The 17,304-nt window shown below is 48.7% G+C and overlaps 1 protein-coding gene and 1 long non-coding RNA gene across 3 annotated transcripts in view; both read right to left on the bottom strand.

Annotated features, from left to right (window-relative positions):
- BLK (BLK proto-oncogene, Src family tyrosine kinase) overlaps positions 1-11,039 on the bottom strand; it is a 45,069-nt gene extending 34,030 nt beyond the window's left edge. The window contains exon 1 of one of the 2 annotated variants that reach the window (XM_030269889.4): positions 10,590-11,039. Coding sequence is in view for 1 of the 2 variants with exons in the window: in XM_030269890.4 (XP_030125750.4) it covers positions 1,679-1,758 (80 nt within the window). In the remaining variant the exon portion in view is untranslated. Of the gene's footprint in view, positions 1-1,678; positions 1,839-10,589 lie in introns of those variants that run through there. The other variant, XM_030269890.4, reaches the window with a different exon arrangement.
- A 3,972-nt stretch (positions 11,040-15,011) lies between these two features.
- LOC115494686 (uncharacterized) lies at positions 15,012-17,260 on the bottom strand. The gene is made up of 2 exons (XR_003959730.4): positions 17,125-17,260; positions 15,012-16,135 (listed from the first exon to the last, which is right to left on the bottom strand). It is a non-coding gene; the product is annotated as an uncharacterized lncRNA (long non-coding RNA).
- Positions 17,261-17,304: the final 44 nt, after the last annotated feature.

The raw sequence follows: 17,304 nt of genomic DNA, 5'->3' as shown, positions 1-17,304 counted from the left end.
ATTACCATTTATATCTACCCTAAATTTTCCATTTTTCTTAGGCCACGATTTGCAGGTGAACCTGGCCCAAGCAAGCGAACCAAGCAGAAAATCCATCTGCTCCAGGCCTTTCTGAAGAGCTGGGACAATCTATGGGAGAAGATTGTGTGAAGCTGGGGGAGGTGTGGGAGCGCACCAATTTCCAGAACCTTGAGTTTAAGCAGACGCAGAAAGTCTTTTGACAGGGAATTTAAAAAATAATAAAGAGAAGAAGATAATAAAAGCTTCTTTCTCATTCCAGAAGAAGAAAACAGCCTCCTGTTGCCAGAGTGGTCATTCCCTAATCAAAACATCTGTCTGGAGGAAAAATGGCTGCTTACATTGAGCTTTGCATCCCGCTGGAAGCCGACAGATGCTCGGCTGGGCTGCAGGAGGCTGCGGGCCAGGAAACAGAGCCAGGGATCAGGGTCTTGGAGAGGGAAAAAGCAGGAGGGTAGACTGCTTTTCCTACCTCCCTTCATGCTTCCCTCATGAGCTCAGCCCAGGCAGCAAGATGGGATGTCTGCTGGGAATGTCTCTGCAGGACTCAGGGGAAGTGGGATGCACTGGAGTGGGCATGGAGGAGGAGGATGGGTCCAGGAGAACGAGGCACATCCCTCCGGGTACCTGCAGCCACCCTGGGGTTCTTCAGGTGGGACAGGTTTTATGACAAAACTGCACTGTCCAACAGCACTTCCTGCAGAGCCTGGAATTTCCATCCAAATTTCAACTCAAACCTCTCTCTGCCCAGTGTTGGTGTGGGCCAAATTGTGGATGGGTGAGCTGGGGCACAGCAGGGAGAAATCCCCTCTGCAGGCCACCCCTATCTGACATCCAAACCCTATGGAAGTGGGCACAGGCTGTGGTCCCTTGGCCAGAATCCTGATGCTCCATTCCACTGCATTTGGAGGACACATCACAGGAATCTGTAGGGATGTGGGGAGGTCCTGGCCCTCCCAGCCCTGTGAACATGAGGAGATGGATGGGCTCCACACCTTTGTATGTGGTCACCCAAACTTCTTCCCTGGGCAAGGCCCTTCCTGGAGGCCCTGCATCCCAGAGGATGACTTTTCCTAGGAAGAGGACAGTATTTTTTAGGACCAGGAGGAGAAATGAACCTGGTGGCAGGCTGGTGCTCAGGAGTGCAGTTCCTTGGATCAGGTCTCAGAGGGAATGATGCTCCCTCCCACCACATCAGCAGAGGCAAAGGGCTGTAGGGAAGGATGTACATTCCAATTCCCCACCTGAATACCTCCAGCTGCATGACAGGAATAGCAATGGGGTGCCAGAGCACTTCCCTACTCATCACAGCTGTGTCCAGCTCCTGTCAGCCTTCCCCACACATAAATCCTCTCTTTTCCCCTCCAGGCCCTGGGAGAATGGGGGGGGATGAGAGTGCCAGGATGTGCACACCTGGCACTTCTTTGTCCTCCCCTCCTTTTGCAGCAGACCAAGGTAAAAACATCCCTGCAAACCATCCCTCAGTGCCGGATCCAGCAGGCACTGGGAAGTGCCTCCATCATCTCCTTAACCCACAGATTGTGGGGAGAGGAAATAGGACAAGGAGGAATGGGAGGGTGGATGAAGACAGAGAAAAACCTGCTGGGCTTCTCCCCACCCTCAGGGGAATGTGGATGGGGGTGGGCTGTGCCCGACTTGCCTGCTTCCCACGCTGCTGCTCCGGGGGACACGATCCGAGGATGCACGAGCCACTGGTCGGACCCATGACAGATGCTCCATGGGGCTGAAGGCCCTTCCCAAATTTTTATTTCAGAGTTCTCTGGCTTCCACCACATCCACACCATCCACGAGACCGACAGCTTTACACCCCCAGACCGCAGGAGCAGCCTGGTTTTGCAAATGCTTTTAATGGGATTTCTTTTTTTAATCAGGTCTTTGTGTCAGAACTGACTCTTTTCTCCCCCCCTAAGGATTCTTTGCTCTATTTTGCTTATAAAAATGATCACCTGGGAGGGGGGTGGGAGTTGCACTTCCCAGACAACCTGGCCAATGAAAATAACAATGAGGAAGGAGAGAAACACAAAGAGAATTCAGACACAAACCCCAGCAAATGCCACAGGCTATTAGCAGCTGTCATTAAAAGCAGCAAAAATGACTGTGAATGGATTGCACTTCCACTATGCAAACCACCAAATTTTAGGAAACAGCCCAACAAACAGGCTTTGAAATGATCTTTCCTTTTTGTCACTAAAAAAAGACCTTTTACTGGTGAAACACATCTTGTTCCAGCCAGCTCCATCCCTCTATGAACCTACTCAACCATAGCAGCGTGGTCTAACGAATAAAGACCTGGTCAGGGACTTGTGGGTGGCTCTGAGGAAGTGACTTTCTCACTTTGCCTCAGCATGTTCAATTGAGAGACTGAAACTCTGTCCTGGGAGATAAATGTTGTATAAGAAGCAGGATTTGTTTCTGTAGAGGCTTCCCATGGTGAATGGGTAATGAGCCAGCTCTTCTGCGGTGTTTTCAGAGTATTTTCTTCAGCTGTTGCAAACACAAGGCCCCCAAAAACCACCATGTACACCTCTGTGGGTAGTTTCATGGCGTCATCTTTGCGTTGTAAGCGGCAGCAGGAGGGAAAAGGACGCTTGGTCTCAGCCAGCTCGAGGCTGGGATGACCTCACATCGTTTACACTTCAGCTGTCCCCACTGAGCAGGACAAACACGAGCCAACATCTGCCGGGAGTGATGCACAAGCTAAAGGTCACCCCACGCTGGTGATGTTGTTTACAGGAGGAAAAAGCTTCACGGGGCAGATCTGAGCTGAGGTCATGGCAGAAGACCTTCACCAGCCACAGGACACAAGGACAACAAGAGGGTGGCTGAGGACACCGTGATGTGTGAGGTGGGGGCAGCTGCTCCAGGGTGCACGTGGCTGCTGGCCCTCTGGAAACATGGGATGGGAATCAGCTCTGCAGCAGTGCTCCCGACAAAGGAAGACAACCCCATGGAGGGCTGCAAGGCTGTCTGGGCCTACGGGTCCTTGGGGGTCTCACATCACCCTGGAGGGTCAGCTCAGAATCCCAGAATCCCAGAATCCCGGAATCCCAGAATCCCAGAATCCCAAAATCCCAGAATCCCAGAATCCCAGAATCCTAGAATGATTTGCAATTGGAAAGGGCCTCTAGAGATCACCCAGTCTAACTCTCTTGCTAAGGCAGGATCACCTGTAACAGGTGACACAGGAACACAACCAGGTGGGTTTGGAATGTCTTCAAAGAAGAAACTCCATGCCCTTCCTGAGCAGTTGTTTCAGTGCTCTGACACCCTCAACATAAAGAATTGCTTCATCATGGTTGAGGTGGAATTTCTTGTGGTTTATTTTATGTCTATTTCTGCTCATCCTGTGGCTGGGCACCACTGGAAAGAGCCTGGCACCATCCTCTGACATCCTCCAAGCCTGGGGGGCACTGAAGGCAACCAGGACAGACATCCAGCCCAGCAGGCCTCAACCAGGTGTGCCTGCTCTTAGAGACACAGAAATGAGGAAGCCCTTGCATATTTACCAAACTTCCCCCTTGCCAATTCCCATTTTCCCTTCCCAATTCTCCTCCAGCTAAGGGCAGGGGATGAAGGTGGAGCTGCTCAGGTTTGGTGCTGGGGGAGAAAAGGGCAGTGTCAGGTTAGGTGGAGTGCTTTGAGCTTCGGGACAGGGCCACACCATTTGGTGGGCGACCTCTTGTTGCTAAATGAGCTTCACTTCCTACCCCTATGAAAAGGGAAGTTGCTCTTTTAGAAAGCTGCTGTCACACACCGCCGAGGTGGGAAGGAGGAGCTACCACGAGGTGCAGCAAAGGCTGAGCACTGCAGTAGTGTCTGCCAAGTCATCCTGGGAGCAGGGCAACAGCGTGGCAGCTCCAGAGAGAAACCTGCTTCTGATCTGACACACATTCCTGCTGCTGACAGCGGGGAAACCCAGCCGCTGCCGCCGCCTGCTGCAAAGGCTCTCCCAAGAACAAGAATTAAAAATAAAAATGATTGGATGCGGTGTGGTTTGCCTACTGCATCCCAGGGAGCTTTTTCAGGTATCTAAAGTATCCTGTGTATCACTTGGGGTCATCCCTTCATCCTTGGGCCTCCTCTGTTTCCTCCAGCCTGGGGATCTCATGGCCACGAGATGGAGCTTCCTCAGCCAGGGATGTCATCTGAAAGCTGCTGGAGGGGGAACCCTGAGAAAGCTTGTGTAAAAGGGCACTAAAAAGGGAAAAAGTCTCTCATTTGCAGCTCAGAGTCACTCCAGATAGGCTCCATCTGTCCCTGGTTGCCCAACCTGAAAGCACAGGCTGTGATCTCACCCAGCCAAGCAGGGTCTTTCTGGTGGTGGCTTCCACCCTGTTTTCATACGCCAGCCCCCAGATGTTCTCCAATGTCTTTGCAGGCCCCTACATGAGTGTGAAATCATGGAATTACAGAATCACAAAATAGTTTGGGTTGAAAGGGACCTTAAAGATCATCCAGTGCCACCCCCTACCATGGGCAGGGACATCGTCCACCATCCCAGGTGCTCCAAGCCCAATCTCCATCCTGGCCTTGGACACTTCCAGGGATCCAGGGGCAGCCACGGCTTCTCTGGACACCCTGTGCCAGGGCCTCCCCACCCTCACAGGGAAGAATTTCTCCCTAATACCCAATCTAAACCTACTCTCTGTCAGTTTGAAGCCATTTCTGGGAACCCACAGCCCGCCAGGATGACCCCACAGCCAGAATTGTGCAATGGTGGCCCCTGCACGGCCTCGTTGTGCAGCAATGTCCATCCCATGGCATTTTATCCATTTCACACTGACACAAAGGCATTCTTGTTGGGATTTCTGCTGCAGAAGCAACTCCAGTTTTGAACTGAGCCCACTCAGAGGCTGAAGGTACCTCTGCTTTCCCAGCTGGCCCTCAGGACTGCTTCCCCATCCTGCTGCTGCAAAAGCTGGGCAGCTCATTTCCTCTAGACTTTGTTTTCATGGGCTGGCCAAGCTTTTCTCTTCCCTTTTAGGAATGAGTAGTGTCTTTTACCGTCAGAACCTCCCTGTTCCCACTCCTGTAGCAGATGAAAAGCTTATTTACAGTGTCCTGCTGCTCTTGGAAGACGCTGATGTGTTTCAACCAACCCACCAGACTCCATTTTGAGAGTTCATTTTCAGAATTCTCCGAGGACTTTTTGAATGCTGAGGCAGCATCTCAACTACTAAAACAGGCAATATTTGGGTTCCTCCCCTTCTTAAAAATTTGGTGGCTGCACCCAAACCCCATATGATCCCCATTCTACAGGAGCTGGATTTTATTTGTGCATGTATGTTTGTTATGCTTATTTAAAGTCCATCCTGATTTCACTGGCCTTCTTGTCGGATTTCTACTTTGCAAGACACAGGCTATCCTTTTTTCCCTGATTTGAAGGAAAACAGAGAATTTTCCCTAATGCCATCCCTGTGTTTGGGATAACACTCAGACACAGGCACCAGGTACCAGCTCACCCCGAGTGCAGGGTGAAGATGGGCTCCCTCTTGTTTCACTACCATTATTTACTATTAAATCCCATTGGTTTTGCAGGGATCTCTCCAGAGACTGGGATGAAAATGCAAGTTTTGCAACTGGGAGATATTCTGCCAGTAATTGCCACAAAGAGATTTTGTCTGCAGCCCGTGAGGAAAAGCCTTTTTGGACGGAGAAAGTGACTCCTACAGAGGCCAGTCCTCCCTGCCAAACTTGTCCTACACTCACAACATGACTATTCTTGACTACTTGCAGCAGCCAAAACCCTGTCTCAATGTTATTTCCTTTCTGATGCTCGTAAAGAAAGAAGGAACCCATTACCCTTATCCAAAATTAGAAGATTAACTCAATTTTCAGAATTAAATAATACCAAAACATCCTTATGGTGCTTGAAGGAGACAGAAATGTGGCAGAACAAAGCCAAACCTCGCAACCAGGTTTGTTAAAAAAAGTCATTATTTATGGCACTGAATTGATGAGGCTGATCCACTCTCAGGTAACCTCACATTTGATTTGACCTGAATTTATTGCCTCAGAGATGGAAGAAATCTTATTTCCTAAAATTTATTGCTTTGCCAGTGTCCATCCTCTGCCTGGCACCAGCAGTACTGCACTAAAATAACCAGGATTTCTTCTCACCTGGTTAGGACCAGTCTTGTACAGAGTCCTACATTCCCTTCCACTCACAGTTATTATTCCTTGGCAGACCACTCAGTGACTTTTAGAGTGCTTTTTCCAACTTTTTCACTGCAATTTTCAGGGGAAAAAAAAGCATTCCATGGGAAATCACCACCTTTCAAAAGGTTCTGTCACACAAACACCATGAATATTGGCACTTTTTACTGGAAAAAAAGAATAATAATTGTGCAGGTTTGCTGCATTAATGTCTCAAGCAGCTGTGCTCTTCTTCCTCTGTTTCTAAAATGGGCAAAGCCAAATATGCAAGAGACAGCCAGGAAAAAGTCGAGATAAAAGTCAATTTAAAGCTTTTTTATCAATTTCTCTGCCTGCTGAGATTGGCATCTCTTCTCCCTCTTTCCATCATGCATTAAAGGTGACGCCTTGATTTTTCCACAGGTCGAATTTAACCCCTATTCAAAGCCCACTTCTCAATCATCATCCTCCAACAGACATGTTTTGATATGTTCTGCCCCAAGTTTCATGGTTCTGAGTCGTTCACAAACCCCTGGATGCCACCAAGGCTCAGGTGTTGGGCAAGGAGCTGTCTAGGCTGAAAGAAGTCCAGCAGTTCCTCTGTGCCAGGCATTTTGTTACTGTTTTTCTTTCCCACCCCAGGTTTCATGGAGAAGAGGGACCTTCCATAAATGAGGAAAGACCATCCTGTAGTAAATTGGGACCATGGGGCACGGGGCCAAGCACCTCTTTTGCCTCTTGGCTATAAGGTCCCCTTATCAAGGGACAAAGAGCTTTTCACCCAACCTTCATCCACAAAAATCATTCCTGATTCTGCCATCACCAAGGCAGATTCCAGACCAGACATCCTGGACACTGAGTAATTTTCATTCCTCTCTGCTCATTAAGTAGCGAAGAATTAATTTGTGAGCCATGTGTTTATTATTTCTGCTGTGTGTCCTACGTGCCTGACACACAGGACCCCAGGGGTGCTGCTCCCTGCTTTTTGATCAGTAACACATTCCACAGCTTCCAGAGGAGCAGAAATCGTCAGTGAGATTGGGTCAAATTTGGAAAATTATTTCATAAGTACGTAAGTAAAAAAATAAAGAGGGGGAAATGCAGGGGGATGATTTTGAAAAGCCCGTTTCAGTTCAGAAGCCACGTGTATTACACAGGGTGGCTGAAATGTAGGACAGGCACCACAAAGGTCATTAATCTCAGAGACCCCCTAACTTGTACTTCAAAACTTTCAGCGATGGAAAATCCCACTGCTTCCTGTCAGACTATCCCACCCCTCCAATTCCCATAGCCTTAAAATTATTTCCTGATGACCACCACTAATTTCCTTCACTGACAGACTCATGACTGCCTATCCCATCCATGGTGAATGTCCCATCCCTGGAAGTGTCCAAGGCCAGGCTGGATGTGGCTTGGAAAAACCTGGGATGGCAGAAAGTGTCCCTGCCCATGACAGGGAGCTGGAATGAGCTGACCCTTAAGGTTCCTTTCCAACACAAACCATTCCATGATTCCATGGTGGAGTGCAAGTTTATTCCTTCCTTCTTTGCTGTGTCTCCAGCAGATGAAGCAAAATCATTTCTTGCAGTAATTCCACACAGTTCACCCTTCCCACACCTTTGCTCAGCCATGTCCCTCTCCTTCAGGCATTTATCACTGGGTTTGGAAGTTTGAATAGGCAAGGCTACAATGTTTTTGAAATTAAGACTGACCAGCATTAACAAAGAAAAAATTACTCTGTAAAACCATGGGAACATTGTTCTCCTGCTCAGTTGCAGCTTCTTCTTAGAATAAAATATAATTAAACCCCATTTTTTTCACTTCAACACAAGGAGCTGCTCTGGTTTGGGCTTGGCTGTTGGTGGTGTGGGGAGAGATTTTTGGCTGGATATTGTGATGGATTTAAACCTGGTATGGAAAACAGGCTGACCTGTGAGAAGCAAATGCCTTGTCCAGCAAGAAATATTGGAATTCTGGTTTATATTCCTGTTATGTTTAAGCAAGAACCGTGACCCTGCACAGCCTGTTTTGTCCAGTGATGTCGAGTGGTGCAACTGCTCCTTCCACAAGCAGCATCAGGACCCTGGGGCTGTAATTTGTTGCCAAGACCTCTGTGAGGGGGAATTTCATCCTTTTTTACCCGTCCCAGCTACTTAATCTTTCAATGTGGAGTCAGCCTGATGAAAAACGCTGTCTTGCACCACATGGAATTAAGACATGGATGGAAACTTTGGGGCTGGCAAGGATTCCAGCAGGATTTAGCCCCAGGTGTCCTGAAAGATATTTTGCCTGTGATAGAACACCCGCAGGAAATGACTGGATACAAGAGAACTCACCCACATGGAGGCAATGCTTGGTTGCCTCCAGAGGCTCGTGAACAGTGGAGGAGCAGTGAGGAAACTCCTTTTTTAACACAGATGGAATGGGAAGAATGAGGGGAAGGAAGGGCAGCAAATAATGGTGAACCAACAGCGTGCCCAGGAGCTCCTAACTCTGCTCAGCACATCCCTGAGATCCCTGTGAAATCCATCCATGTGAACCCCCACTTTCCACACCTGCTTCAGATGACAAATAGCCTGAGCTATTTCTGAAAATATCCTCAAGGTCATTTTTGGATGCTGGTACACCCATCAAGGTGCCACAGAGAATTAAAAGTTGAAATACAGATCAGGAAGAAAGCCACAAAGCAGAAATAAAGGAACTGATAGCCATGTTTGAAAGGGACACACAGCCCAAATTATGAGGGAATGGGATGCCCATCCTGGAATATTGTGGGTTTAGTTAAGAGGAGCTGGAATCACACCATCTAAGCTGAAAGCCCTGCGTTTTACAGCATCCCAGAACACTTCATGCTGATTAAATCGAACATGGGAATTTGTTGGAAGAGAAGATGAAGAATAATCAGCAGTACTTTTGCAAAATTGTCACTTAAATATGCCTTGGGTGTTTCCTCCTCCGCCATAAAATTCAGGTTTTGACTTTGCAATCCTCATGGGGCAGCAATAGCCCTGTATCAGCAGAACAAAACAAGAATGAGCCAGAAGGGTTTTTTCACTGACTTTCGGGTACCAGTATAATGAAAAGGCTGCAGGAGGTCTGAGAGAAGAAAGCAGAATATGAACAAGAAACCACAAGCTCTGCAGCCCTCAAATGTTCTGATAAAAATGACTTAAACCTTGATGGAATGACTGACCGAGCATATTAATGACAGCTGCCCTGCAGCTGTCCTTTTTTTATTCCTCATTTCCATCTGCCTCCTCCATCCCCAGCACGTACCCGAGCTGGGACCATGTGCTCTGCATGTAGCAGGAACCCTCACTGCTGGCTGTGTCCTGGTTTTGCGCTGTTAAAGATTCATAATCACTTAAATATCAGAGCAGCCCATCATGAGAGGCAAGAAACAGCCCCAGATCATGAGTGGGGTAACTAAAGCACTTTGAAGAGCATTCACTGGGGCATCATCAGCCACAAAGCCCTGAGGGAACACCTGAGGAGGTCTGAGATGCAAATACCCCACAGCACAGCAAGTGCTATTCCCTCCTGAAGGTGCCACAGCAAGCAGGGATATCCTGAAATATCCATGCTCCAACTTACAGCTCTGCAATTTTGAGCCTGACCTAAATTTCAATCAGGAATGAAAGTTACAGGCTTAGTGCAGACCCTGGGAAGTGACCAGGGTAGAAGCAGCAACTCCACTCTTTCTATAGCTCTGCTGGAGATTTCCAGCTTTGCCAAAAGATTTGTCTACAGCCAGTGTCAACTCTGCAGTGGTTTTACCAGCTTCAGTGGAGGAGCTGGTGAAAACAAAATATTGCATCCAGTGAGACCATTTAAACCATCTGTGGGATGGAAGAGAGCAAAAACTATCAAAAATCCCAAATGTGCATCTCCACAAATGGGAAATTAAAGATTCAACCCTTCCTTGCACTTTCTGCAGCACCCAAAAGTTGCTGTGTTGGAAGCTGAGCACCCAAACTTCCACCTCCCCTCAACTTCAGAACTGAGTCCCTGATTTCACTTTCTCCTGTCACTCTCATTTCCAAGAAATTCAGTTGGATGAAACTCATTCACCCCTGGCTTTTACCTACTTTCACTATTTTTAAAAGAAAGAAGGTTGGCCTGTGCCTGAGAGAGAACCCACGGGGTGAGCGCCCGACTTGGAGCATCAGTCCCACCTCAGCGTGTTCCCAATTCCAGCACTGGGAAGCTGCCAAAAGGAAAGACAGACACACCCCCTATCCTTGTCCACAGCAGCAGTTTGCTCATTGGACATCCCACCCTAAAGGCTTTAATAATCACTGGTCCATAGATGGGCCAAATGTTTAAATACCCAAAGGGAATTTGCCCAGTGGAGCACCAGACAACAAACAGGCAGCAGGAAGGACAAAAACTGCTGGAAAATCATTTGCACTTACCTTGAGAGTCCTGTGTTCAGATTAAATCATAATCTGCTCAATCTTAGCTGTCCACCAGAGTTGAAAATCCCCTTCCAGATCATCAGCTTGGGACCATCAGGTCCTTTTGATGAGTTTCAATCCTTGGAGTATGCAGAAAGAGAAAACCCTAATTCTTCTTGTTGTTGAGTTGCTGTTGGTGGTTTCCTGTTGCCAACAGCTGAATGACAAATGGAGCTGGTTTGTTACACTTAGAGCAGTGGAGGGCTGGTGGTATGACCACACTTCTCACACCCTACTAATATTAGAATGGGGTCTACCTTAGAAGAACCCACAAAGGCTCCTCAGGCTGTAAGAAGTCCGGTCCTGCTTCAACAGGACCCTGAACTGCTCTCATTCAAGTTGGGGTGAGGTCAAAGTCAGCCCCTGGAGCCTCAGGGTATAAAGCTGGTCTGAAAATGGGAGGGGAAATATGGGTCTGGAGTTGTCTAAATTGGCCCATTCACAGCTCAGAGCAGTCTGAGCCAATAGAAGGGGTGGGGTTATTTATTGCGTGCACTTTACTTTCAGAGAGCTTATCACCAGTCAGGTTCGAGTCTGAGAAGTTTCTTTTTTTGTACTCAGCTGGGTTACGGGGCTGTAACCTCACTCACTTTCCATTTGAGGTTCTGCTTCTGCTTCAGATCTCACCTAAAGAGACATGTCATGTTCTTCCTCCTTTCTTCAATGAGTACAAGACAGCTGATGCCATTTAGGGCACAGGGGGAAGAGCACAGGAGACAGCTGACAGCACGTCCTGGTATCCCTTTATTGCTTGTGTGAGAGATTTTGTGAGATCTGCCTTCCCTCTGTTTGGTGCCATTAACTCTTTGTGGTACTGCAGAAAGCTCTGCCTGTGCTGAGCACCCAGAGCACATCTGGAGCTGCCGTGGGTGAGGCCCAGTTCAAATCTCACTGCACGGGGGGATTTCAGAGCCTTCCATTCCCAAGGGCCTTTGGGCACCAGAGAATCACAGAATAGTTTGGGTGGGACAGAAAAATAAAGAACATGTTCCACCATGCCATGGGCAGGGACATCTCCCACTATCCCAGGCTGCTCCAAGCCCCATCCAGCCTGGACTTGGACACTTCCAGGGATCCAGGGGCAGCCACAGCTTCTCTGGGCATCCTGTGCGAGAGCCTCACCACCCTCACAGCCAGGAATTCCTTCCCAATATCCCATCTATCCCTGCCCTCTGCCCAGTGGGAAACCATTCCCTGTGTCCTGTCCCTCCATCCCTTGTCCCAAATCCCTCTCCAGCTCTCCTGGAGCCCCTTTAGGCTCTGGAAGGGGCTCTGAGCTCTCCCTGGATCCTTCTCTTCTCCAGGTGAACACCCCCAGCTCTCCCAGCCTGACTCCAGAGCAGAGGAGCTCCAGCGCTTGGAGCATCTCTGTGGCCTCCTCCAGGATCACTCCAGAAGCTCCAGGTCCTTCCTGATTTTACTGTGCAATGCTGTGAAGCTCCATCACCCTCATTTCCACCCTCAGCCCAGGGTTCCAGACCCACCAACTCATCTGAAGGCCAGGAAGCTGATGAGTGTCACCTCCTGATCCTGCTGGATCCTGGATAAAACCAGAATGAAGATGCAGGTAAAGCTGCATGTTGAGACAAGGAGAAAGAAAGACCAGCCAGAGCCTCATCAAGAAGGACAGCAGGGATCCTGGCTGAGACTGGCTGAGCAATGGGATGTTTATCAGCTTTATTTATTTTATTTTATTTTTTTTTTAATGAGGGATGGAAATATTACTTAAGAGAAAGTTGGATCTTCAGTCTTGGAGTTTCAAGGATCACCACTGGCTGATATAACACCCTTCTTCTGATGTATTTCTGCTGGAGAAGTTGTCTGGAGGTAAATTCCAAAGTATGGATCTCTCTGGAATAGTGGACATTGGGAGTATTACAAACATTTGATTTTATGGCTCTTTCATCAGTCTGAACAAACAGCAAAGCAGAGGAATCTAACAAGCAATCACATTTCAAGTGCTGTTCACACTTTAAAGTCCCCAAAATACTCAGTTTGATTTAGAAATAGGAAAAAAATTCCAACAGCTGGGGTGAAAGAAAGAAAAAAAAATATAAAAATCCAATGATTGGTCTACCATTTTATTGTCCTGGATTGAGGAGATTGTCCAGGTTCTGTTTGTCAAGCCACCAACTGCTGAAGTAGAACTGTGTTCCCTGACCATCAGTTCCAAATCCAGGGAATTCCAGCCAGTTCTTGCTGGTGGAGCGAGCAGGAAGTGATCCTGGGGTGACAGGGGAGGGAAGCTGCAGACTCCACCCTTCATTCACCCCAAATTAAAGCAGGAGTCTGAGATGGGCTTTTCTTACCTTCCCCTTCCTCACAATGCCTAGGATATAAATTTAGGGCAATCACAGCATTTTTAAAAACCACTCCAGACCTGTAGGTTTTGGTGATGTAGCCTTACTGGGTGGACAGGTAAGACTGGAGGAGGAATTTTTATTCACTAGAATTAATTTACAGCAAACATTTTGAGTGGAAGTGGAATTGAAATCCCTTTTTTACAGCAAAGAAGAGAAGTGGAAAAAACATATATCAGTCCTGAGATTTTTAAATGCTTTTTACTTTTATGGATTGCTGTAATGAATTGGGTTAGTAGGTTTATCAAAGGAAAGCCATTGCAAATCAGTCAAAATCTTTGGAAAAGGTCTTGATTTTATTTGGAAATGGTTTCTAGTTCTTCAGGTCTTGGGGAAATTTTTTTGAGTTGAGGGAAGAATAATTCACTAACTCAGTGCACACACTTACAAAGTTAGTTATGGAATCACCAAATGGATTTACTTTTATATTTTAATAAAAACAAGTAGGCTGAAAACTCCCACCATGATTTTGGTAGGATTTCAGGAACAATTGTCCTCTGCTTTTTTCTTTGATGTTTGGCTTACCTGGGAGAAACCTGAAGAGAAAATAAAGTAGATACTCCAGGAAAGGACCCTGATCTACTGGAAGGCGTCCCTGCCCATGGCAAGGGGCTGGAATTAGATGATCTTTAAAGTGCCTTCCAAACCAAACCATTCAACAATTCTCTGAAGACTGAACCAGGCCAGTGCCAGGTCCCTCAGTGATCAATGGAGGTGAGCAGCCAGGTGACCACAAGTGACCTCTGCAGCATCACCTGGGGACCTGCTGCCCTCTGGAGGTGCCTCTGCCATGTCTCCAGGTGATCCTCCAGCCATGCCCAAAGATTCTCCTGGTACCAGTCCTGGTGAAGGGCATGGAGGCTCCTCCTGGCTAGGATGGGACAATGATGGTTGGGAGCACCACAGTCTCCTCTTCCCATCCTTGGAAGGCCAAGCCCCAGGGAGCTGTAGGATCACAGAATGGTTTGGGTTGGAAGGGACCTTAAAGATCATCCCATTCCACCCCCTGCCATGGGCAGGGGCACCTTCCACCATTCCAGGTTGCTCCAAGCTCTGTCTAACCCGGCCTTGGACACTTCCAGGGATGGAGCAGCCACAGCTTCTCTGGGCACCCTGTGCCAGGGCCTCCCCACCCTCACAGGGAATAATTTCTTCCCAAAATCTCATCTAAAGACACTCTCTTCCAGTTTGAACCCTTTCCCCTTTGTCCTGTCACTCCATGTTCTTGTCCCAGCTTTCCTATATGTTCCTTTGGGTACTTCAGGAACTTTTCTTTACAGGGACTTTGCTTTAGGGGAAAAGTATTTATTTAAGGACCAGCTGAGAAGAAAGCATTGATGCTTGTGCAAGATTCCAGCACTGGTCCCACAGAATGGCCACACAACCCTACCAGGAGATCCAGCTCCTCCACGCTTTGTTAGCAGGATACCTGCAGGGAGAAACCACCAAAATCCAGCAGAAAGGGCAAGAAGCAGAAGGTTCAAATCCAAACTGAGTTGAGCTGCTGCTGTTGTGGTAAAGGAATGGCCATTTCTGCCCATTTTTGGGTGGTAAGAGGCAGCTCAGAAGGTTCAGGTAAGATTTAGGGGGTTCTAAGGCACCTTAGAGAGTTTGTGGTGCTCAGATCAGCACAGGGGATCCCAAGGAAGTCTGGCTGCCCCATCCCTGGAAGTGTTCAAGGCCAGGTTGGACAGGGCTTGGAGTAGCCTGGGACAGTGGAAGGTGTCCATGCCCATGGTAAGGGGTGGAATGAGAGGATCTTTAAGGTCCCTTCCAACCCAAACCCTTCCATGATTCTACAAACTACCACTACAGCAAGCAATTTCCAGCTTGGGCTTTGCAAAACCTCATCCCAGCAAAAACTCTGGCTTGGATCTGTGTGTTCCCAAAGACTCAGCAGTCCTCTGGAAAAAGTCCTGTGCCCAGGGATGCTGTGGGAACTGGCAGTCCCTGGAGCTCTATGGGCAACAGAAAGGATTTCTCGTGTCTGAGGAAAAGAAAAAAAATACTGAGCCATAGATGTGGACAGTGCTGGTGTTGCACAGGTTTATTTTGACTGATCACACCTAATTTCAGGTGTCCATTGCAGGTGGCTGGTGTTAGAGCATCACCAGTGGGAGCACCACTCTTCTTCAGCAGCTGCCCACCAGCGTTTTTTTGGATGAACACAACTTATCCAAGATAAATCCAGGCCAAAAAAAACATTCAAACCCACGGAGTGGCTTCAGAGGGATGTGGCTGCAGCCTCTCACTGCTATCTTACGGCAGCTCATTTGAAATCCATTACGCAACCGAATTAAAAATAAACATTTACAGAAGAAGGAGCGGGTGACAGTGTGTGGTCTGTTCCTGCGAGGAGACAGGCAGACAGACAGACAGACAGACAGCCTTGGGAGCAACACCTCTGCTGTAAACTCACCCTGCTAGACCTGGGCTCTGGCCCTGAGTCCCTGTGATTCAACGCTCCTGGCTATCAAATCTGGGTGGCTGAATCCAAATTGATTGCCAGGAAGGGGCCCCAGTCTTGGTCATTCCCAAGTCATGTCCTGGGATTGCTCATCCCACACCAAAACCGGGCCAGGGGCTGTTTCACCCTGTGCCTGTATGTTCTGCTGCTTGGTTCATGGGCACAGAATCGGTTTTGATCTGGATGAGATGTTGCTGGAAACGTTGAATCTCTACGTGATTGATGGACCAGGCTCTGCTCTGTGGGACCCAGCAACAGGAGAACAGGAATGGGCAGGAATGGATGCTCAGGAAGTCCCACCTGGACATGAGGATGAACTTTCCTGAGCACTGAACAGATTGTCCAGAGAGGAAGTGGAGTCTCTTTCAGTGGGGATATTCCAGAATTATCTGGACACAACCCTGTGCCCTGGGATGGCCCTGCTGGAGCAGGGAGGCTGCACAGTTGATCTATTGTGACCTTCCAACCTGACCCCTCTTGGGATTCTGAGATTCCTTTTGCTGCTAAATGCTCCTGCAGGTCTTTGTCAGACAGTTTTAAAACAGCCAACAGCTCTTCCATCTCCTGTGGTGCCTCTCCATCATCATCAGCCTCCAGGTGCCTCCTTGCAGCGCAGTGAGAGCTGATCACCAGGCTGAGTTTGCATATGCAGATCTGAAATCTGACAAAAATGGATGCTGGCAAAGCAAAAATAAAAAAATTGAAAAAATTTGCATTTTCATCAGAAATGTGAAAATGCTGCTGTTCATTCTGAACCTGCATTGCTGCATCCAGGGCACCCCCTTTCTCTGCACTCCAGAGTTCCAAACGCTGTTCAGACACAGCCTCTAAATTACTGTGGGGTCTGGGGCACCCCTGGCACTCGAAGGGAGGTGGGAAATCCCATCCCTTCCATGCTGGAGCTCAGGAAGGGGCTGTAAATCTCCCTGTTGCCCTCGGGGGGGGAGAGGGGATGGATCCGGCAGGAAAAGGGAAGGGTGAAAAAAAAAAAAAAAAAGGAATAAAAAGGCTGTGGAGGGGTTTCTCTCACAAAAGCTGAATGTGGGAATGGGGGGAGGGGCCTGGGTGGTTCGGGGTCGCTGGCCAAGGCTTAACCCTTCGCAGCACCAGCTTGGCAAACGCGGGCGGTGGCTCTGAGCCCCCAGATGTGTGATGTGTGGGATGCTTTGGAGAGCGGCCCCCAGGATTTGAGGGGTTAACCTCCAACTTCTGGTGAAAGAAGGAAAAAAGGAAGGAAATCCCCTCTGTCCCCTGCCTTTGATTCTGGACCTCCTCGGAGGCAGCTAAAATGGTTTCCAGCCCCGCTGGGGCAGCTGTGGAAGCAACAGGAGCTTTCCCAGCACAAAATTCAGGAGCAGGCTGGTTCCCAAGCTGGTTTCTGCCCGGGGATGGATGGCACCAGCCAGGGAGCCCCGAGGCACCACCCTGGGGCTTCCCAGAGGCGCTGATGCGTCCTCGCAAAATTCCCCTCGGCACACGCAGTGGGCAAACGTTATCCCAAAGCTCTCCTGAATGCCAGAGGAGCCCAAACTCCTTGTGGGGCTGATATCCATGGAAAGAAACACGATCTGCATGGGGGCACCAGCAGGTTGGGGTCGGGAAAAGCCGCAGATTCCTTCGGGAGCACCGCAGCTCTCGGGGCATCTCCTGCAAGCCTCGAAGGTACCTGCCCTCCCCTGGACCGCTCCATCCCTGTTCTCCACGCCGAAAGCATCGCCGATCTTCCTCCCTCTCCTGGGTGCCGGAGGATGTTTAGGACCCGGGCTGTGCAGCTCCTCCCTTCCAGGTCTCTCCAGGGTTATTGCTTGGTGGGAGGTAGGTTCAGGGCTTGGTGGTATGAATGAAA

This window comes from Taeniopygia guttata, chromosome 3 (assembly GCF_048771995.1).
Source record: "Taeniopygia guttata chromosome 3, bTaeGut7.mat, whole genome shotgun sequence".
In the NCBI taxonomy this organism is placed as follows: Eukaryota; Metazoa; Chordata; class Aves; order Passeriformes; family Estrildidae; genus Taeniopygia; species Taeniopygia guttata.
This window is presented reverse-complemented; position numbering and strand designations above follow the sequence as displayed.